At 43.4% G+C, this 23,100-nt stretch overlaps 1 protein-coding gene across 1 annotated transcript; it reads right to left on the bottom strand.

The window, feature by feature from the left end:
- Positions 1 to 12,826: 12,826 nt before the first annotated feature.
- VPS18 (VPS18 core subunit of CORVET and HOPS complexes) lies at positions 12,827 to 22,163 on the bottom strand. Its single transcript, XM_063159033.1, has 5 exons — positions 22,023 to 22,163; positions 18,938 to 19,079; positions 18,664 to 18,755; positions 16,089 to 17,959; positions 12,827 to 15,382 (listed from the first exon to the last, which is right to left on the bottom strand). The coding sequence occupies exons 1-5, from the start codon at positions 22,111 to 22,113 to the stop codon at positions 14,654 to 14,656; spliced, it is 2,925 nt and encodes a 974-aa protein (XP_063015103.1). The 5' UTR covers positions 22,114 to 22,163; the 3' UTR covers positions 12,827 to 14,653.
- Between the last annotated feature and the right edge of the window lie 937 nt (positions 22,164 to 23,100).

Genomic DNA, 23,100 nt, shown 5'->3' with positions numbered 1-23,100 from the left:
ACAAACCCATGCAAATTAGGATGAGATAAAGACATGTAGAAATGAGAATTCCCTATTCCCTCTTAGTCCTTTTGGTTATGTTCATCTGAAAAAAGACTAAGGCCAGAGAAAGCAATTAGATATCTGTAATGAATAACAAATAACTGCTTTTGAACAGCAAACTTTGCACCTCTCTGCTGTCTGAAAAAATAGTGTATGGGGCATCTTTCACAGGAGATGCACAGTATTATTATGTGGACCAAAGCCAGGAGTCAAAGCCAGGATAGCAGCAGAGAGAAAATAACTGTGATAAGCTATTAACAGCAGTTCAGTGGCTCCTAAGTTTAGCCTCACTTTTGCCAGCAGGAAAGGTCCTGAATACTACTTCATTGAGCACAACTGTCTTAAGCAACATAGCCTCATTTATTTGAGCATCTGTTTCACCTGCTAAAGAGAAGTGGTTTTGGTCTTGTATAGGCTTGAAGTGACAGCAGCCTTGAGAACACTTTCAAGGAAACTTATGGAGAGGGAGGCTCTTAAAAACATTAAAGCCCCTCTGCTTTTATTTCTGTTTTCCAGATGCACTTCTATTTCTCCCCTAAATAAACCCTCACTCTCTCAATTTCTTGACTCAAAAGATTGGTGCAGAAGTCCCAGTACCTCTGTGGATCATTGTAACTAGTGTGACAGCCTCAATCTATGCATGGTCCCTGGGAATTCAGTGGCAGAAACAGTTCTGTTCAACCTCCCTGAGAAGGAGCAGGCTCAGCAGCATTATCCTCTGCCAGCAGTCAAGGAACTCTGCTCTCCCAGCTAACAAATGCAGCTGTCTTTGCAAAGATCAACACATCTGGGATGGGGAGAGATGGACACAGTCCAGACCCCATCTCTCCTCCTGGAAAACCCCCTTCCCCCCATGCAGATACCCATAACCCAGCTAAAGAAGTCCCCTTTAAGCACAAGGGACACCTCCCCAGCCTCTGCTGCCTGACAGAGCTCTGCCCAAGAGCTCTGCTCATTACCAGCAGCCTGTGCTGTCACTGAGTCCCAAGTGGCCTGTGCAGACCCAAGTCCTGCCCCAGAGTGCCTCTGTTTCCCATGGCAGAGAATACCTAACCCTGCACCAGCACTGCACCTAAAGTCTGCTCACTACTGCAACCAGCTAACACCAGGCAGGGCCCTGGGTAAAGAAAGATGCATTAACACACAGTGCTCTTTGGGAGAAACATAAAACCCAAAACCAGCTCCCCTCCACCCCCCACACACTTGTTTTTACTTACACTCTGATCAGTTCCAAGAAGTCTGTTTTTCACCCAGCATGCTGCTGTCAGGATACACACAGTCTTGCAGTTGACTCCCATTTGTCATGATTATTATTTCCACCAAGAGAGCTCCTGTCTTGGCAATACACATTATCTTTACATATCCAAACTCTCAGCAGCCTGAGACACAGTAAATTAAATAGCTCACTGTTACCAGGAGATGAAAGTCCTTTCCCCTTTTCTCACCTCTTCTGTCCCTACACATACCTTGTCAGATCTTATTGCCCACTGGTGTCATCCACAAGCCAGAAGAATCAAATGCCAGCTCAGATGCACGTGAAGTCTCTGCCTCAGGCTTTTCTCTCTCCCTGCAGGGCTTCTGGGCAAGACCCAACTTAATCAGGGGTCACCTGTTCAACAGAATGGCTAAAAGCTCCATCTTTCTTTACAAACATCACCCTCTAACACAGGACATGGTTCAGCCATTCTCTTTCCAGAAAATAAATAGAACATGTTAATAAGTGTCCTGCAGGCATCTACAAGGATGGTCTGTAGGGTTGCAGTGGTGCTAAATTAGGACAGTCATAGACAGTCTCTGAAAAATACAAGGAACTTGGGGTTTTTCCCTCACAGTGACTACTGGGGCTAGTTTTCACTAACGATTGCAGAAGTCAAATTAAAGAAGATAGCTATTATATGAATTAGCATTTGAACTCTCATGTGTCTAGTAAGTTCCAGTATCAGAAGCATCTTCTCCTCTGGCCACAGCCTCCCCTCTTTTTCTTCCATATAGATTCTCTAGTATCTCCAATTCTGAATGTACACCATGGGTGTTGTCTTTAGAGTCATTGCCCATCATCTATGTTCAGGAAACTTACAGTAAGTCACTAACTTTAAATGTATCTCTCAAATAAAATTGCACTTGGCAAATAAATTCAGAAAGCATAGAGAAAAACCACAGACAGAGAAAAAAAGGATATAACAAATGTGCACAAGCTCAGATGCCCATGTATTGTTTCCTTAGAAACCAGGCAAAGGCCAGGAAAATCCTGTAACCAACAGCAATGTCTGTAGCAAGGCCTCAAGACTTAATAGTAAATCCTTGTCCTTTAGAGTATGAGCTCAAAAAAAATCCTCCCTCTCCTGGAGAGGGAGGATACAGCTGCAACACATGGACAGGAGTAGATAGTGATTGCCTTGTAAGGTTCAGATGCTAAAATTAATAGTGACAAGTGATACAGCTGAGAATGTGATAAATATCATCCTTGCAAAGAGCTGCATTAACAGCACCCAGAGTAAACAGAAAGGTTTATCAGGGAAAACATCTGCATTTACTATTCTATGGAATCAAGTCTGAATTTCAGAAATCTCCATCTAGATCTTAAAGCAAGGAAGGGATTCCACAAAGTAAAAGAGGTTTGATGGAAATTTGTCTGTCATGTCTGCCAGTCCACCTGGAGAACAGCCCAGCATTAGCACCCACTTGTGTAAGGCTGATTTTTAAAAACAGTTCTTCAATCCAAATCCTTTGCCAAAAGTCACAGTAAATGGCACCAAAATGGTTTTTGAGTGAGTGTTATAGGGCTCATTTCAGATAGGGACAGTTAGAGTCCAAGCATCCTGTAGATTTCAAACAGTGAAAATCTGTACTACACATCTTGTGCAGCACAGGAAACTGGTGGTACAAGATATACCACTCCAATAACACTGTTCTAGAGTGTTCCAGAGAAGACTTCTTCCTGCAAGGACTCTGGAGTAGATTAGATGTAGGCTTGTGTGAGGCTGTGTCAACGTGCAAAGCTGTAGAATTTGTTTGAAGAACTCCAAAACACAGGGAATTGGGAAGTCTTTCTTTCATGCTAGGTATTAGACAGTGTAAAGTGATGTTGGTCCAAGGGAGATGGGGATCTTCTTGCCTTGTGGTACAACTGGGGGAAATTGTCTCAGAAAACAGAAAAAGGAAATTATTTCTGACCAGATTGGTCAGTTAGCAGTCTTGATCACAAGAGGACTGAGCATTCATTCCTAATACTCTGGGTGCAGCCTCTGACTCTGGCTAAAATCCTAATCTGTGTTCTGGAGTGTGTGTGTGTACCTCCAGAAATCTTAACATTAGCTGGAAGAATTTGGTTCCTCCCTTACTCTTTCTTTAACTCAAGAGAAGGTGCTGGTTGTCTGACAGTGCAATCTTTGAGCCAGTGGAAATGGAAAAAAACCATGAAACCTGTTCACAAGCTGATTATTATGCAGATCAGCAATCATTATCCTTTCTCTCATTACCTCAAATGCTTTCTGCCATCTGTTGGTAACAAACCTGCATCTGGCAGATTACCAGAGGAGCCCTAATCAATGGGTAATTGGGGTAGAGGATTGTGTGGACAATCCTGGCAATGAAAGCACAGAAAAACTTAGAGTGGGAGAAGAAAGTTGCCCATTACAAAGGTGAGATCCTATACCCAGCATTTCTCTACCATTCTGACATAATTCCTTCTAGGTGGGAGGTTTGTGGAGGGGTTAGACAGATACTTGTCACAGGCAATGGGATGAATTATACCAGCCTGTGTAACAATACCTCAAGCAAAAGGTTAATTTCTGACAGATTATGCCAGCAAGTGCTGCCAGGAGAGGCACAAGCAGAGCAAGCACAAACATGCATGAGTTTGCATTTCCACAGTTGCCTTTTAGAACCATCTGTTAATGAGACACAGAGGATGCTATGGACTCATTCAAGTAAGGGCTCCTAATCTAGTGCCTTCTGATAGGAAATGCAAAATATGTCCACTGCAGGTTTTCCTTCTCCAGCCATGCATTCAGGGTTCTGCTCCATTCCACATAGTCCCAAGCCTTGATTACAGCAGCTCAGATCTAATATTCACATTATTCCTCTGGCTTCCAAAGGAAACAAAGCTTCTAAAATCATATTTCTGGTGCTGAGCTCCCAGAGACATACTGACAAATTTTAACTGAAATTTCAGACTGAGGCAGAGTTACCAGATTCCTACAATTTTTTGAGGGAAATGACATCTGAGTGAAACAGAGAAACCCAGACAGAATCACCAGCAAGGGAAGGGAAAAGTGAATTTGCTGCTCTGCATTCCCCAGCCAGAAAATGCTTTGGGGTACTCTGCACATGAGGACCTGTCAAGCAGCCACCTCTGCTGATGTCCTTCTCTACCATGAGTACCTAGGAAGTAAGATGAAACTTCAAGTGGCAATTGTAAAGATTTCTGGAAGAATCAGATTTTATTGATTCACCTTTCGAAGAATGGATGAAAACAAAACCAGTACAGTGCTGTTTGAAAGTTCCACCCTTCTGCCACTCTGTAGATCCAGAGGAAATTATCAACCATAAAAATGTTCAGGGCATTTGACTCTCTCTCCATCTCTAACCACATTGTAATAGCGCTTGAGATGTCAAGATACTTGAGTTTAATAATGACACAATAAATCAACAAGGCTAAATAATCTCCCAAAACTAGATCTAAGGGTGTGAAAAAGGTGGTACTTTTTTTTTCCCCTCAGTGCCTTTCAGGCCAGTGCTGTGCTATGCCTGTTTGCACTGGCCCTGGCAGCTGGGAAGGCACATACATAACATCCTCTGCCCAGACACCACCCTAGAAGGGTTGCATTCACCGGTGCATGGAAGAAATCAGAAATTCTTGTAGTAAGAAAGCGGCCCAAAGAAAAGAAGGAAGTAGAAATCCCTATAAATATCCAAGTGCTGCCAATGCCCACGCATGCTGGGCTGGGATCCAATCTCACTGTTTTGGGGTGATAAGAATCCATATTAGGCACCTGAATATGGGAGAGGAACACCAACACCCAAATTAAGACATTAGTAAGACTGTGACTAAAAACCAACACCCTTAAGTGATCTAAAATCCAGGCTGAGGTGACTAAAATGTGACAATGTGAATTTTTACTATTCAGAGGGACTAAAAGGAGACATAGGAATGCAAGTGAAAGTTGGTTTTAGAAGCATGTTCCCAAGAGATACAGATCTTATTTCCTTCCTGCTATTAAAGGAAGGGGGCCTTTGATATGTACTGGACTACATAAGGGCAGAGAGCAACACCCCCATTTATTCAAATCCAACGACTTTGCTTTTTTTTTTTTTTTTAATTCAGTTTTTCAGGGACATTACTGCAATCTCCATCTAACAGCTGCAACCTGCAACATGTTGCGTTTACGTCCCCACTCAGAAGGCATCTGAACACAATAACTTCTCATAGGCTACCAGCTTGGACTGCTACCAAAAGCCAAGGGTTTTGTACTGCTTGTAACCCAAATTAGCTAACTTAAAACTTTCAGAGAGGGAACAGAAATAAAGCTGGTTGAGAGAGATTTGCCACACTGCTTTTTTGGATAGGGCTGTTTTTGTTTTCAAGGAGATATTGTGTGGCCTATCTTGAAACGGGGAAGAGCAACTCAGTCACTTCTCTGCAAGATCAGATTCCTGATTGTCAATGGGAGGAATAGTTTCTCCAGCCATCTTGAGCCTCCCATACTCACCAATAGTATAAGTCAGAAAGATGGAAGCACAGTGAAAAGCCAAATCCTCTTCACATGTCATTTGTGGCACTGGAAAAGCAGTGAAAAAAAACCACCAAAAAATCCAGACTCAGTTCTTCAATATGACTATGTTATTGTGGGCAATCTCTGCAGACTTAAATCACAACCTTTGCTAAAACAGCAATCCCATTGCTTTGCTACTGAGACATCTCAGCACAGCTACCTGGACATGCCAGAAGTGGCTTTAGTTCAGACACGACACTGAATTGTCCTGCTGACACCTCAGGAGTGACTCAGCTGTGCAAGCATCTAAGAGCATTTTAAAGATCCTGAGTATTTCCATATATACACAGTGTTGTTTAGGAAATAAAATCACCTAAAAGCCAGCTATGATAACAGCCTCTAGGAGAGCTGTTTATACACCCTCTTGAATCCAAAGTATGCTCTGTCCTACTCTCTAACTCCTCATTTCATTAATAAAGGAGGCTTGTAGATCATCCTCTGTGCCCGCTGCAAATTATAAAATCTAAAATTCTTTTCTCTTCACAAATCTGTGATGTTCCTGTCTATGATTCAGAGAAAAGTAATACACTCTTCAGAAAAGAGAGACTTGCCAGAAGCAAGAATTTTCACAGCTTGTACTAATTCTGCTGTATTGAAATAAGCATTGCAATACACATCACACTACCCTGGCACAGCTTTGGTCTGTATCCCACGTTTCATCCTTCTGAAATCTGAAACCCAGAGGGCCTCTTGTTACCTTCTTCATATAATTCTCTTCCTTTCTTCCTTAATTTTCAAGCTTAGTGGCAGGGAGCTTCACCACTCCCCATGTATTAACCCTTCCTCTATTTATGCCAGAATCAAACAGTTCTTTGCTAAATCAATGAGCAAAGGAGGTGAAAGAATTAAGTGAGAGACAAAGGTGTCTGCTAAGATGGTGCCTGTCCCAATGATAGAGGAATCAATTAAAATGATTTTTTTAGCCATCACTCTTGACTCAGGGTCTCAAATGAAGGTAGTCAGCTCCACCAGTGTCCTAATTTCTGAAGAACAGGATAAGAAGACAGCACTTTGAACCTCTGCTCAAGGCCCTACCTACAGATTTTTGTTGACCTACGGAGAGTATTTAACCTTGCTCTGACCTAAACAATGCAGATGTGCTGAAGAACTCACAGCAATATCTATGTTGTGTGCAGAAATTCTTCCTCTTTCCTCATTTTAACATGAATTTCTCAAATTGTTGATTTCATTCAGAGCATAACCCAGAGCAGGACAAGGTGCCTGGCAGGTAAATAACCCACACCTTTACCTTTGGTTCAGCTGCCACAGCATCAAGCAAGCAACTCACAGCTGCTAAAACACCATACTGAACCACTCAATTCCATAAGTTACCACTTTCCAGGCAAACTCTCCATAAGGGTACAAGAGCTGTTCAAGATTCTTCTGGAAACTCCCTTCTGTTTCTGTCACCATACTGCAGAGGAAAGCAGCCTTCAGGGAGAAAACTCTGATTCTACACCAGCAAAGAAACCACTGCCAGAGCCCAGTCTTGCTGCCTTCTGAACACTGCTACACATTGTTCCACTACACTGTCTCCTAGGACTGGCTGTAGGTACCAATATTAGGTGCATCCAGGTCACAAGACATTTCCCAATCAACAGCCAAAAACAAATTTAAGAAGATGCTACTTATAGACAGAAAAGTCCACATTAATTGATTTGCACCCTCTCAAGTTTACAGAAGATGACATTTCTGTTCACCTTCCATTAGATGTTTCCTGTACTAAAATACTTTTTGCTTTGGAAATCCTGCCACTGCAAGTCTTTGAAGCATATATTGAGGATTACCATAAGCAACTTATCAGAAGAACATAGAAAGATAACATGGTCCTAGTTGTTCCAATCTCGTTAACTGGGCAAGCAGGCAAGTGTTTGAAACAGACTGCAGAACATAAGGAAATGTGTTTCTCCCCAAAAGGCTGCTCAGCAGAATGTACCACTGTGACACAAATGCAGGTGTCACTCTGAGGCAGTCACACTGTGACACACAGGCAAGCATTCAACAAAGAACTGAGGCATCCAGGAGCATAAACCTCAAGTCTCTCTCTCCTCCTCACCCAACCACCGTTCAATTCTCTCAAACATGAGCTCATCTAAGTCCACAGTCCTGTTATCAAGGATGGCAAAATATTGTTCAGCTTCATGTGGAATTTTTTATTTAGATCAATGATACTGTTATCTTGATAGCTACTGGTAGTGGTAATTAGTCAAAGAGCAATTTTTTACTACCCTTGCCTTTCTAGGCTCTTAGCAGAGAATAAGTGTCTTGTTCACATGGTGAAAAACACACAGCAGCCATCAAACACAGCCAGGGCAGCTGCTAATAATTGTCATGCAGAGTCTGTAGAAAAGAGTCCTCAAAAACTAATCCATCAGCCTTTGTGCTCCTCTTTGCCTGTGACATTCCTCAAAACCACACTGTGTACCTCACTTTTAATAAACATGTGAAAATAAAAGAGAATCTTTAGATAGGAACAACTTCCTTATGAACCCAGTTTCACAGTAATAATTTGTTTACTAGAAAATCTATTCAGCATGTGCACACAAAGAGATGAAAAAAGACTGTTGAATAACTGACTAATTGGAAAACACAGATGTCTGCTTAAGCAGAGTCCAGCAGCCTCCAAGTTCAGGCTGTGTTCTGAAGATCATGCCCCATGCCAAGTGACCAGCACACACGATGTAGGGAATGTCTGGTTTTGGATACCAAACCAGTTGTTCAATGCTTTTCCTCTTAGCCATCACCTACAATGAACCATTCAGGATGGATCATGAAATGAGGGGCAGGCTATAGTTCAGCTCCTGTGGAACACTTACACTGTAATAACTCTACCAAAAACTAGTATTCTCAGTTCAGATGAAGCAAACAAACCATGTGTTAAATGAAAGGCTGTATCTAGTCCTCTTCTGAAGACAGCACAGCACACAGCCAACACAGCAGCACAGCAGGAATATATGAACTCCTGCAAAGTAGGGAAATTCCTGCCTGTCTCACATCAGGTATGGCCTGTATGGCCTGGCCCTTTATAAAGCAAGGGTATTTCTGTGGTGCTAGGAGGCATATGATGGAAAGCTCTGTGCAGTGAGGCAGCCTGATATCATACAGACTTATCAGTTGTGCTTATTCCCACACCTACCAAGCTCTGCAGCTCAAGTGTTGAATTAGAACAGCTCTCCCATCACCACAGGGACCTAGAGGCACTGTAGCAAGTCTGAACCCAATACAGACATCCTCTACTGAGCTGCCCCTCCATGGCAAAGACAGTGTACAGGATTAGTTAGAGATGTACTGTAACCTTAGAATGCTCCTGTAGCTTCCCTGTTTCTAAGCAACCAGTCCTACTGAAACAAATTGCCTCCAATACCTCCGGCCATGACAGAGAGGAAATGCCTGAGCCCCTTTTTCTCTCCATTCCAACAAGTTTCAACGAGCAGATCTAACAAGTTTGTCTAATCCTTTCCCCCTTCCTTTCACCTGAAAGCAGTTGCAGGCCAGGTCGCTTTGAAATTCATACCCTAAATAAGTTGCCTGATACCTTTCCATGAGATCTGGGAGTGAAAAAAACAGTGAAAAAACAGAAAAAAACAGTGAGGGGGAAGTATCACAAGTCTCCAAAATCACAGTATTACCATAAAATGTAAATCCCAAAGGATTCAGAAGGTGTAAAGTCAGGACTGGGCATAATCAGAGATAGCAGACAGTTTAGGAGCTGAATGCATGCATAATTCACAATGAATTTAAGGAATTCCTGTAATGTCCCTCTTTAAAGCCCTAAGCTCTTCAATTTTAACCAAGTCCTTATTTCAAAGGAAATTATTTTTCTTCTTTATCATCTCAGCATGAGAAGTACAGATCCATCAATATCACAGTTTCACTGCAGAAGCTTCCCTGAAGTCAGAAACATGAAGTTTGGCCAAATTATTTTACAGAAACCACCATTCCCTTTCCCTTCTAGTGCATCACTTCCTTCATGTACAAAACCAACAGAAGACCCTGGACAGCCCCTCTCTTCTGTGTAGATGCCATAAGATTCTCTCATAAATACTACACATACCACAGTGAATCACATCTTACTTCCTCTATTCTAGAGAAAAATACTTAATCCATCTCAATAGTAATGACTTTAAATTCAAAAACACCATAAATCTTGTACATTTCAAACCTCAAACTTCAGCTCAGCACACTTACTGTAAGTAAGAAATCTAGTTTTGGTCTGTCTTCCCACAGCTCAGTATAGAGTTGCTGGATGAAGTGAAGCAAGGAACAGACTTCCCATGAAATCCCACTAGAAACTAAGAATTTGCACTTGTAAACATAGACAATCTATATGTTGGCCTTGACAGGGCAGGGGTGAATGGGAACTACCCATTCCAAGAAATACATGCTAATACATGACGACAGTCTGAGTCAAACTACATCTTATTTTGATAGAGTACAAGATGTACCTACTCCCACTTGCTGTTTTATGGGGATTATGATGCTACAACTCCAAAGGAAAAAGCAAACATACTAGCTTATCTGTTTGTGCAAGTCAGTATCCAATGTCACATTACAAACCCAGCTTTACTGGTGCTTTTAACAAGACTAACTAAAAGTGAACTCAGGCAACTAAGGAGCTGCTGTCATGAGAGTATGAAGAAGCAGCAAGCAAAGACGACCACAGACCCAAGGCCACCAGATTTTGCAACTCCAAGCCCAGGGATGATCTCTCTGCAGTTTACTAAATCAGCCAGGTCTAAAGGGAACTTACACTAGAATACAATTCAACAAAAGAGGCCACACCTCAAATCCCATGTTGAGTCTCAGGCCTCTCACTACAAGACACTGAGGTGCTGGAGCACCAAAAGGCATCCAAAGAGCAACAAGGGTCTGGAGTTAAGAGTGGCCAAGGGAACTGGGGTTGTTTAGACTGGAAAAAAGGAGGCCCAGGTGGAATCTTACTGTCCTTTACAACTACCTGAAAGAAGGTTGTAGCAAGGGGCCAGTTGGCCTCTTCTCCCAGGCCACAAGTAACAGGATGAGAGGAAAGGCCATTTAAGTTGTGCCAGGGGAGGTTAAGTTTGGATATTATGAAACATTTCTTTAGTGAAAGAGTGGTCAGGCACTGGAACAGGCTGTCCAGGGAAGGGCTGGAATCACCATCACAGAAGGCATTTAAAAGGCATGTGGATGTGGCACTTGGAGATGTGGTTTAGTGGTGGATTTGTCTATGTTGGGTTGTGACCTTAAAGGTCTTTTCCAACGTAAATGATTCCACAATTCTATGATACTCATTTATTAACATAGTAAATGTAGCTTTTGATGTTCAAAACATTAAAATCAGTGATCTGTGAGCTGAAATTGCCATTTAGTTAGAGACAATTTTTTAGCATCTTTACCTCAAATCCTTACACCAAATCCAAGCTACCTTACACCAAAGGCTGTGTCTCCAAGCACCCAGTACATCCCCTCAAAAGCACTGAGATCCTGCTTCAGTTCCTCACTTTTGTGCCATTCTTCCTTCAGCTACAGAACACTTTCAGCTCTCTACAGCAAACCCCAGTATTTAAATGGACAGCAATGACATCTAGTGGCTGCTTTAACAATTTGCCTTTCTAAATTCCCAGCCTGGGCATTCGTTTTTAGAAAGGAGACAGAACCTACTGCTTTCAGCATTTCACTTAGCTGCTGCCAACTACAGGAAGTGCACCTGAAATTCTCTACAAACTCTTTGAAAACACACACCACTGTCTCCCCCAACTCAGAGCATTTCCCCCTATCCCTTGCTCAAAGCCTAGGAGAGGCCATGCAGTAGGCACAAGTTTGCTTTAGGCCTTGCCTGCACTACTGAATTTCTTCAGTGTAGATGGAGCTACAGATATTTGTTCTGGGTACACAGGGCTGGGGCTTCCCCACACCCTTTTGGTTATGCTGTTCTTCAGCTGCATAAGGCTAAGTGGTAGGAGTTATTCACACAGACAAGGACAAGACCCAAGGCCACAGTTTTGAACAGCTGGTCCAGTTCATTCATAGTTTAAAATACATACAAAGGACTGTAAGTTCTAAAATGTAACTGTGCTGAAGTTACAAGGAGAAAAGATAAAAATGCTATTCTGAACGCAAAGAGGAAGAGATCTTGAAGATTAGATTTATGGGAGAACAGTAAGCAGTTCACTTCCCTCCACCACCACAAACCCACCCCACCCCTCCCAAGAAAAAATAAACCCTCTTACCTTTTTCACTGAGTGATGTTGCAAAATTGCCAAGAAGCACAGGTAAGTGGTTACTGAAACTTTCTGAAGCACCTGACAATGTAAAGAAAGTTTGGAAGATACCTTTATGTACCTTTTTGTATTACTGCCACTAGTCATTTAATCACTACTGCAGTCTTTGCCAGCAGTAACACTCTCTATAACCTTGACAACAAATCAAACAAATCAAATCATTTTTCAGTTAACAATGGTGAGGAAGAATGAGATTTGTGGTCCATGTATCTGGTGCATGTGCCTACAGCCCTCAGAGAATATTGCATACTAGTCATTAAAAAATACATAGTTCTAGTTTTGTTAACTGAGATCTATTAATACCCATGACTGGAATCAGAGACGCCTTTCCCCACCACCCAATCTCAGGCAAAGACAAGAGGGTTTTTATTTACTTGCTATGCCTCATTTCCCACAGCTTCTTCCAATACTCTGGACAAGCAGATCACCCTGCAATGGTCTATTTACTGATGTGACTTCTCTAGCACAAACAGGCAAAATAATGGAAGACTATAATAATTCTAATATACCAGGAAAGCATTCTGTAAAAACCCAAAAGAGATGGAACAAGTGTTAAGAACATGTCAAAATAATGTGAAATTACCCCTGCATCAGAATGAGCTGATACACATGTTCTGCTAAAGGGCAGAAAAAGAGCCAGTTACCTTTGACCAGAAATTGGTTTGGGTGGGAGGCTACTGTTGGTTTGCAATGACAAACCTTAAATATCACACCGCTTACAGGAAAAGATGATGATTCACAGGAATGGCCAGTTATAACAGGTTTAATGGTAAACTTCAAAAGACATCACATTTAGGTCTCATCACAAATCCTCCTGCCAGACCCACCAACTTATTCAAAGCAAAAGGCTATGCAAAGCCAAAGAAAACTACATGTGGGTTTTCTGAAAAAGTGTTTTCTGACAAGCCAGCAAACACACACCACGAGGTGCTAATGGGACTGCCTATCCCATGGCTCCACCAAAGAAAAGAGCATCTTGAAACCTCAGGTTTTCCTAATTTCATTTCTGTTTTTTACTACTCGCGTCATTCTACACAGATAAAATTAGTTCGTTCCAGGCTGATGCTCCCAACAAAAACATAAATGTTCTTCTGAAGTTCTGAACTCAGAATTCTTAGGTCAGATCCTTGAGGAAACCAATACATATTCTTCTACAATAACATGAAGACCCATTTCTACAACCCTACAAGCAGGGTAAGGGGTTAGGAGATTGAGAGAGGTATTCAAGACAAGCACACATATTCATGTGAAAGAACTGAGGTGGCTTTTCAGAAGACAGTATTTTCTATTGCCTTAATTACAAGAATTGTATTTTGTCTTTTAGAACATTCAATTCTTCTGCCAATCACTACCTTTGTGATTCAGTCCCAAACAGCAAAACCTAATTAAAATCTTATTTTCCTAAAACAAAACAAGGAACCCTTGCTAAACTGTTAATGACAACTTTTAATTCTCTCACTCACAACATAGTGATTGCTACCTTCTGGGAAAAATTTTCCAAGTTGGAGCAATAGATAGATGCATTGACATGCAGCCATCTCCAAAAAGTGGAAGGCAAAAGACTGTTTAGGCACAAGGTACTAGCTTCAAAGGGCAAAGCAAATTTCACATCAACAGAACTTTTCTGTAGACTACCCTCGAGCAAACCCCTGACTAGATCCTGACTCCAGTGCTCAAGTGCAGAAGAGAACCACAGCCAAGATACACAAACAGATTGTGCTCCTGCTTGCAGAGTGTCAGTTGAAACCTTACTGCTGCATCTATCAGTTTTGGTTTGGGGTGAAGAGAAAACCAAGACCCACTACACAAAGGCAGTTATAGTAGAAATAGGATGGGAAGAGGAGTGGTGAACAGGCATTTTGAGAAACAGTACCTACAGAAAATCCAAATGTGCCTGGCCTCATGCATAAAGCTTATGAGAAAGAGAATTATACACCCTGAATTGCACGCAAATTACTTTTATAATTTTCCTGCAAGATTGTATAATTGAATAACTGAAAATTATACACATTCTTGTATCACATTGTGTAGAAACATGTATTTGTGTGGCATGATGTTTACAAAATATTAATATGTAAGAGCTTCTGTCCTTCGATGTTCTTTCTATGTATGTGGTCATAGACTCTCAACAAAAAGGAAACAGAGGGCAATTCTAGCTTTGAAAATTATGAATGAAGACTACTTTGCTTAGTGGCCTTCACTGCCTTTCTCTTTCAGCTCATCTTCACCAAAACAAATACCACACAACAGGGCAGATAAATCACAGGCTGTTCCCAATTCCTTCTGGACAACAAGGCACTCCATTTAGCTTCACACTGAGAACCTAAGAAGAACTGCAAGCAGAAACACCTGCTAAATATATTCCAGTTGGTTAGCTCTAAGTATTGTTAAAGTTCTTAGACAGCCATAGCTACATCTCCCCACTTCTCAAGACTAGTTCTCCCTAACCCTGGTAAAAAGACTGCACTACCCTTTGTTTAGAGTTGCACAGAAGTCACAGTGTTCCTGCTCCTGGAGGTTATATCCCCAGCACAGAAACTTCACAATTTGTTTGACAGTTGAAGATTTGGAAAATTACAGCCAGCTTTGCATCTCCTCTTCATACTTCTGGGGATCAATAAAAGGCTTGTCAATGGACCGGATCATCAGCTCACCACAGTACACACACTCAGCTGCCACAATGTCATCAATGTCAGCTTTGATCTGTTCCCGGCTCTGCTGCCCCTTCCCCAAGCTAATGGTGTCTGCATCCTTGGGACGATGGTGGCTCTTGGATGGCTGGCTGGTAGCTGCCAGCTTCTTCTGAAGATCTTCAAGTTTTGCCTGCTTATAGGCAGGAAGGTTAGGGAAAACTGCTTGAAGGAGACAGTCATAGTGAAACATGTGACCACAGAGGAAAAGGTAAAAAGGGCGGTTTAGAAGAGGAAAGTCACAAGCAGCACATTTTTCCTGAGGCTCCACAGAGCCATATTTATTTCTCATTTCCTGGATGTCCTCTCGGATCCTCTTGGCACTCTGCGTGGCTTCCTCCATCTCCCTTTTCAGCTCCTCGATGTGCTTGTTGTAATCCTCCAGGGAGTTACAGATTGCCTCCTTGAAATGGTCAATAGTGACAAAGTCTGGAAAGAATGGCAGCACATCCTCAATCTTCAGCAGGGCACAGCTGGAGAGGCAGGCCATTGCCTTCTTGACATCCTTCTCTTCCTGGACAACATGGCGAGCGATCTTCAACCACAGCTTCTTCCGGAGCTCCTCATCATCTTCAGGAAGATCTGCACAAGACTTGGCAAGATCAACATCCACCTAGAAGTTGGACAGACAAGGAAACAGAGTTAAGCTTCCCTCTTTGTTTATCTACCATTCAGCTTCAAAGCCTGCTGTCCATTTTAAGAGGCATTTAGAAAACCTCTATTGCTATCTCACTGCCTAGGACACCACTACTGGCCTGCACCATGTTTCCATGGCAAACACCTCTCCTCTCCACCAGCACTCCTCACTGAAGATTAGCTTGCTACCCAACAGCACAGAAAGGGCAAATTTATGTTATAGTATCTTTGCTGGCCTCACATTTCAGCTCAGACACAGCAATTCAATAGGAAAAAAATCCAGCATCTCCCTGAAGGTCAGACTAAGCTGACAAAGACTTCTGTGATAATTACCAAAGCTATGAATAGGTAATTAGAATCCTTAACAATAGCTATACAAATCTTGCATAAATGCAGATATGTTAAAGGTATTTTATGTCAGAGACTGAGCTTGAGACAGACAGTGCTCCTCCTTGTAGTATCCATGCCTCCACCCTCAGTTATGGCTTGCCAGTCAGCTGCCTACTTGAAACAGCTGTGAAAGCACACAAAAATATTAACAGAGACAGGTCTTTTTTCCAAGCCTCAGCTACACTGCTTTGATACCTGCAGGTCCGTCCAGCTCCTCTCAATGCTCTGCTGTTCAAGGTAACTTGAACAAGCTACATTGCCATGTACCACAGCATGCACAGATACACACATACCTGTAAGGCGAGATCCACAGCCTCCTCATATAATTCCATCACTTTGTAAATGTGGACGCACGCACGGTGGTGCCCATGCTCTGCACACAGGCGTAGTGCATACTTCAGGTCATAGTGGATCCTGTTTGGGTTGGTTCCTGCTTGCTCCAGGTATGACAGCAACGAGTCCGGCCGACACAAAGCATAAAGAGACAACAGGTAGTTGTGAATGGCTTGCTGGGTTTCCTCCAACTGGTAGACACAGAACTCCATATATCTGATGGCTTCATTGATCTGCTGAGTGCTGGCACTCTGGCTGTAGTTAACAAGGGCTGGAATGAGGTTCCTGGCATCCAGCCTAGAGCCCATAGAAATCCAAGCATCAACCACCTTCTTGGGAATATGCTGGATGAGAACTGGAGAGAACTTGTAGAAGAGTTTCTCGTCTCTGTGCCTGGACAGCACATTTAGAGCCTCATCGTACTCGTCGTGCTGGCAGTGGTGAGCTACTACACGCTCGTAATCCTGCATGATGACTGCAAAGTAGACCATGTGCTCTGTGTCACCATGGCTTGCCAACAGTTCATAAATAGATGCCCGATTATTAAAAAGACAGTCTTTGTTTTTAGGGCTGCTCAGGAAAGTGCGGAACTTCTCCCGTGTATCCAAATAGAGATTTCGCTGTGAGAGATCTCCTTGCAATATGCCCAGCCAGTTCAGGTACAGCTCTGTCAACCACGTGGTCAGCAGAGTAGTCTGTGTCTTCTCCGAAGGCTTTAGGTTACTTAGCTTCTTAATCAGAAACTCCATCAGGGCCTCCTCTTGCTTGGCTTCAATGAACTTCAGAGCAATCTCCTCAAAGTAGTTCTGGGTCAGCGCATAACATTTGGCACTGTCCAGATACCTCTTATTTTGGAAGCAGTGCTCTGCCTCTTTGGCCAACACAATGTCAAGACACTCTGGACGGTCCTTACAATACTCTTTTGCTAAATCAAATTTGTTCATATTCATATACATCTTCCACACATCTCTGGATTCCCGCTGGACATGGTAGCGGAACACTACTTTCTCAGTGTGGATCCATATCTGCTGGACTGTGGGATCTTTAATCATGCGTGTCAGCAAGCCAAACTTCTCCAGGAACAGATCCTGAAAAACAACCTGTCCGTTCAGAGTGCAGACAGCCTTCACCCGGTCAGGCAGCAGCAACAGAAAGTGGAACTGGGTAAGCACAATGGATATTGGCTTGTTCACAGTTATGTCGATGTCAGGAGGATAAACCCAGACCCGTTCATCGCTCAGTATTGAATCAGGACGACTGTAATCCAAGGTACCATATAGAACACCATTTCCCATCATCCAGGCAAAGGAGCGTGGGTTGGAACGCAGCTTCGGAGTGTAAAAGGCAATCTCGCTGAAACCCAAGTTGGCTGGAAACTCCCGAAAGCTGGGCAGATGGTCAGCATGCACAGCAAATATGGAGCTGAAGCCTTGCTGCTCTGTCCCTTCAGGCACCTTGCCAACAAACTGAAAGAGTCTCTTCCTGGTGGTGGCTATAATAAAAAATTTCCCTTCTAGCCCTCGTTCAATTTCCAAGCAGCAGACTGGGGCAGGTCCAGATTCCTCCTCCAGAGTGTAGACCTGTCGGAAGTACTGGTCAGGGTTAGTGCTGAAGAGGCTTCCTTCGCTGACAGAGATTTCAGCCTCATAGATCTGCCCCTGGGATGTCCCCACCAGGATTGGCCCTGTGTTGGTTTCTGAACCAAGAAATTTGTTCCAGCCCACACTTTCAATCAAGTGTCCTTTCCAGCGGGAGAGTGCCCGCACTTTCTGAACACTTCTGTTCAGGTAAAGGCATTCGCTGGTGTTCAGAGCAATCAGGAGATGAGAGCCTGCCAACAGCAGATGGGTATGGGAGGGAGAAGGAGAGAACAAATCAAGACTGTGCCTAAGCAAGCCAAATTCCTGCAGCTTCTAATCTTAACATTTGATAAATTCCAATATCAACATACTTAATCCAAGACTTTCCCAGGCATTCATGGGAATGTGGGGGATTTCCATGCTGGATCATAACAGTAGTCCATATATTGCAATGTTAAATAACTGGTACCAGATGCTTTAGCAAGAAGGTATTCTGTTTAAATAAATGTTCTAAGGATAAACACTTCCCAGAGTTCCCTCCTATCCCTGGCAGTTGGCGAGAGATATGAGCATCTCTTTCCAAATTTTTGTTCAGTTTTTTTAAATCAGTCTAGGCTACAGTGAACTGTAGATGTTCTATGGCCCTTTTTTAAAATTCCTATATAAACCATACAGCAGAGAGTGACTACAAACCTTCCTTTGATTGGTTTTAGCCTTGCTCAGAACAGCCTAATTGCATGTGTTCATTTCAGAGTCTGAAAACACAACACAGGCACAAGCCTGTGCTTTACTAATAGCAAAAGGTCAAACCAGTGGGCAGGGGCCCTGGAAAAAGACTCTGGCTCAAGCAAGATTGGTCTGTTCTCCTTATGCACAAAGCAGAAAGAGAACTCCTTCACCAGCACTTGCTCTGCTCTGTTCACTGTCTGTAAATATCCACCACCCACTGCCTCACCTGTGTGGTCCAAAAACATCTTGTAGACTTTGGCTTCATCTTTGCGTCCCAGCTCTACCTGATTAGGTTCATCTGGCTTTCCAAGATCAATCCTGCAAAGAGAAACCACAAAAGCATGCTGCCAACAACAGTTCACATACTGTAACTCCTCACCTGTTTTCCATATCGGGCTTGCGGCTTTTTATCCAGTTTGCAAACATAAGCTCTCTAACAACTTAGGGGAAAAAAAGAAGGCAGGGGAAAAACAATAACTTCAGGATTCTGGCAGCATTACCTGAGAAGGGTGTCTTTCCCAAGGCTCATACAGAGCTGGTTAGAGGAGACCACTAAGCTGTTAATTTTCTCAGGAGGAGCAAAATCAATCCTCTGCTTGTTAAATATTGGCGTTTCCTTCTCCAGTCGTGCATTGACATATCCTGTAGAAGGAATGTGAACACTTAGAAACTGAATAAGACAAAACCCCATAACAACAACCACAAACTACATCAAAATCCAGCCTAAAATACTAAGAGGATTGTGTCCTGCTCCAAGTTTTACTGAAAAGGAAGTGTGCTCCATGGAGCAGGAATACAGAGGGAAAAAAACTCTCTAATTCCAGCCCTACTGGTGGTGTTGCAAAAGACAATGTAGTAATGGAAAGTAGCCTGCTACTAGTAGGCAAGTCCTTTAATTGTCTGTTCTACCAATGCTTTCTCCTTGCCTCTGCCTCTCCTCTAGACCAGCTGCAGAATCCTTAAAATACACTTTTTCCAGAAGAAGGTGCACATTCAGGAAGAGACAAAGCAATCACAGCCTGACTAGGCAGCCTTTTGCATGTGCCTTTTTCTTATGCATTGATCCACACCTTACACACTACCCATTTACACAAGAGTGCATTCCTTTGTTTCCAGTTAAGTAGAACTGATGTTCTTCTTTTCAGATTAGGGAGCTGCAATGCCACAGTTTAAATTCGCTGGTATGAACTGCAGTTCAAAACACGTACAAAAAGCTCCCAAGGTACAGATTCACATGATATCACAGCTAACCAATAAATACCTATTTTTATATATATATAAAAGGGAAGGATTACTCTGGAAAACCCACATGTTACCAGATCATCAAGTCACATTCATCCAGGTAATGTCAAATTTTTTTCAGACTGTCACCTGGCAAAGCAAGGTTGACTCAGCAAAGAAACTCAGAGGCAAGAAAGAAAGGGAACAAATAGCACCTGTACAGAGGTAAGGGTTTAGAGTTAAGGAGAAGCTGTTTATGGTTTAATTCTGTGATAGTTCAAGCCAAAGTATTGGATTTTGGCATTCTGGGCTCTTTAGGCCTGTATCCATTACATTTATAACATCCACAGGATCATCACCATTAACATGAGGATTTTAGCTATTGTCCCTAATAGGAGAAGGAAGAGCTTCCTTAATATACAGTTCTCTATACAAAGGACATGTCCATTTTATAACATTCATTCCTTTCAAACAGTCTCCTCCCTCATCTTGCCCCCAAATGTCCCTCTTCTGTTTAATCAAGATTCTACTGCATCATTTCACACCCTGATTTCTGGGCAAAGCTACCTATTTCCTCAGATCTTTTAATCTGTCCAAAGATCTAAGACCACCAGTATGGTCTAGTGGGTCAAAGCAGGCTTTTCAAAGCTAGAGCTACAGTACTTGAAGTTCCCAATGCAGCAGGACTTCAGGTTGGATAGAGTCACTGCTTGTTTATCTACAACCTTGAGAAACAAGTACCTGCAGTTTAACAAGCATAAGGAACACTTCCCTGAAACTGAGGAATAAGTTTCAGCATCTTCCAAAACTGCAAACCTAACATTAAGGACTGTTTTCAGGAAGGTAACTATTGTATCTTTTTACAATATAAATTTACTTACACTTCAGATTGCCCACAACTTTTACCAACCCAAATTTTGTTAAAAATTGCCTGTGTGGCCTAATTAAGAATAACTGAAATCCTGATTAGGCTGTGCCTTTGCAACTAAGCAGTTTCCCAAACCTTCTCTGCCAATATCAACTGTGAGCAAACAGGCAGATTTCTCAAGTGTAAGACAGCCATGACTGAAGACAGTGTTGCAGCTGTCAAGAAGAAAAGCTGAGTCCTGAAAAATTTATTTTCCGTGACACGACTTGTCCTAACACTGTTCTGCACAACACCTATTCAGGCCACTTATTCTATATCTAACATTGCACAATGAAATAACCAAGCATGTCAAAACAAACAAGGGGAACATACAATATCAACATCATCAACAGTATCATACAACATCAATATCTAGACTCAGAGTAACTGTGCCAATGTATTTATACTCCATAATATACATAGTATGGCAGAATTTTGATAAATTCTTAGCACATAGATGAACCTCACAACTTGGTTTCCCTGAAAGTTACCAGTGGGCAACACTAGACCAGGAAAAAAACTTGAAAGAATGTGTCCATGTATTTCCAAACTTGTAACCCAAAACCACCAGCTCTGCATAGCAGTTGGTACTACCATGAAAATTCAGGTACAACAGAATTCTCTCATACCCTACATTTCCCTGGCACACCGAAAAAACATTGAGAGGTGACATCTAGTAGAAAATGGTTATTGAACCTAATAAATATTGAATTTATCATGGAATAATAATGAAATAAATTTCTCTGACATGAAAGAAAAAACGGACTGGTCATCACACCATTACTTGACACTGATGGGACGCTACACTGAGCAGTGCAGTATAGCAAAGCCTCACACCCTTTGACAGAAAAGTGTAGCAGTGATAAGGACTGCTCTGCTGGTCACCTCGCCATCGTGTAGTCAGCCTAAAGGAACCACTCTAGAGAAACGAAGTCCTTGGTAAACTGAGCCTGGGTTAGGAAAGGAGCTCCGTGCAGGAACAGCTGTGCACACACCCGTAACACGGTAAAGCGAGGCTTCCCCAGAGAGGAGCAGAAAGGAGAAGTGACGGAGCGTTCATAACCCTCTGGCACAGCTCTAGCTGCACAGGGCTGAGGTGTGGCTGGGTGTAATTTGTGACACACAGGCACCTGCGACTCCACGCACCCTTGAGCGTTTGCTCCCGCAGCCCCTCCGGCCGCAGCCTCCCACACAGCACGGCACGGCGGGTTCGCCGGCCTGGCCCGCACCAGCACTCTGCCCAGCCAGGAATGGAGCGCTCCCCGTCCCCAAACACGTCCCACAGCGAGCCGTGGCAAAGACAAGCCGCAGCCGAACGCTTTGCCCCACACGCACACAGTGACACACCTCTTCCAGGCAGCACAGCCTGGCGTGCCCCGCTCCCCACCCGGAGCTGCCGCCTCGCCTCCCCCTCTCGGCAGGAAGGCCGCACGCGGGAGGCCCCGGGGCACACGTACCGGAGTGCGGGATGCCCACGGTGGCGCGGCTCTGCGGCACGGACACGGAGCGGTGCAGCGAGTCCTCGTACTCGTCCAGGATGGACGCCATGGCCCAGCGCGGCCCGAGCGCGGCGCGCTCAGCTGACCCGCGGTACGTGCGCCTGCGCATGCGCGGGCGGGGCGGGGCGGGGCCGGCGGCAGGGCCGCTGCCTCACAGCGATGGCGGCGGGAGTGGGGTGGCGCGGGTGTGTCCCGGCACTGCCGTCCCCGACACTGCCGTCCCCGACACTGCTGTCCCCGGTGTTCCCCCGCAGCTGTCCGGTCGCCCTGTGCCCTTGCTGCCGGGCCTTGGGCTCCGCCGCTTCTGCTCACTGCCGCGGGTACCGAAAGGCTTATGTCGAATTAAGAAAGGGCCCACTCGAATAAACAAAGTCAGCATTTTTATACGCCAGTAGTAACCAGAAGTTCCTCTAGGTGGGATATACGCTCTGAGTTTGTTGTTGAATATAACATCACAACTTGAATTTGCCACCAAAGAGGGCTACAAAGAAGTAGGTTAGCGTCCCACACGACCACTGGAGATCCCTCAAATGACCACTAGAGACCCCTTCCCTGATACATAAGCATGGTAATAAGACCTACACAATTAATCAGCAGATGTAGAAGGCTGCTTGGAAATGGCTGTAAACTTCTTGGAATGTAAATACATATTCATATAAAAAAATTGTATGTAGGTAATAGAAATGTGAATCTTAGTGTGCATAACAGGCAGAGAGACCCCCCTACGCCCCATTAACCTGGCACTGTAACAAAGTAGTGGTGGCTTTCCAATCTGTAGCTCTGGTTTGAAGGTTTTCTTACCCAGTTTTCAGTGACACTGTCCTGTTGTGTGCAGCTACATGTGTGAGAAATTACCTCATTAATGCAGCAGTGTGCCCTACTAGAATCAGTCATGATTGCCAGAGCAATTCTACTGACTGCAACTGGGAATTATCTGGTTTAAAACACTCTGTAAAAACTCCTGTGTTGTGGCTCTCGTGTAGCATTGGGTGGCAGAATCTTGGCTTTATCACTAGAATGATCATTGAGGTGCAGC

The sequence above is a fragment of the Melospiza melodia genome, chromosome 6, assembly GCF_035770615.1.
Source record: "Melospiza melodia melodia isolate bMelMel2 chromosome 6, bMelMel2.pri, whole genome shotgun sequence".
NCBI lineage: Eukaryota > Metazoa > Chordata > Aves > Passeriformes > Passerellidae > Melospiza > Melospiza melodia.
Note: the sequence above shows the minus strand (reverse complement) of the source record. Positions and strands in the feature narration are given on the sequence as shown.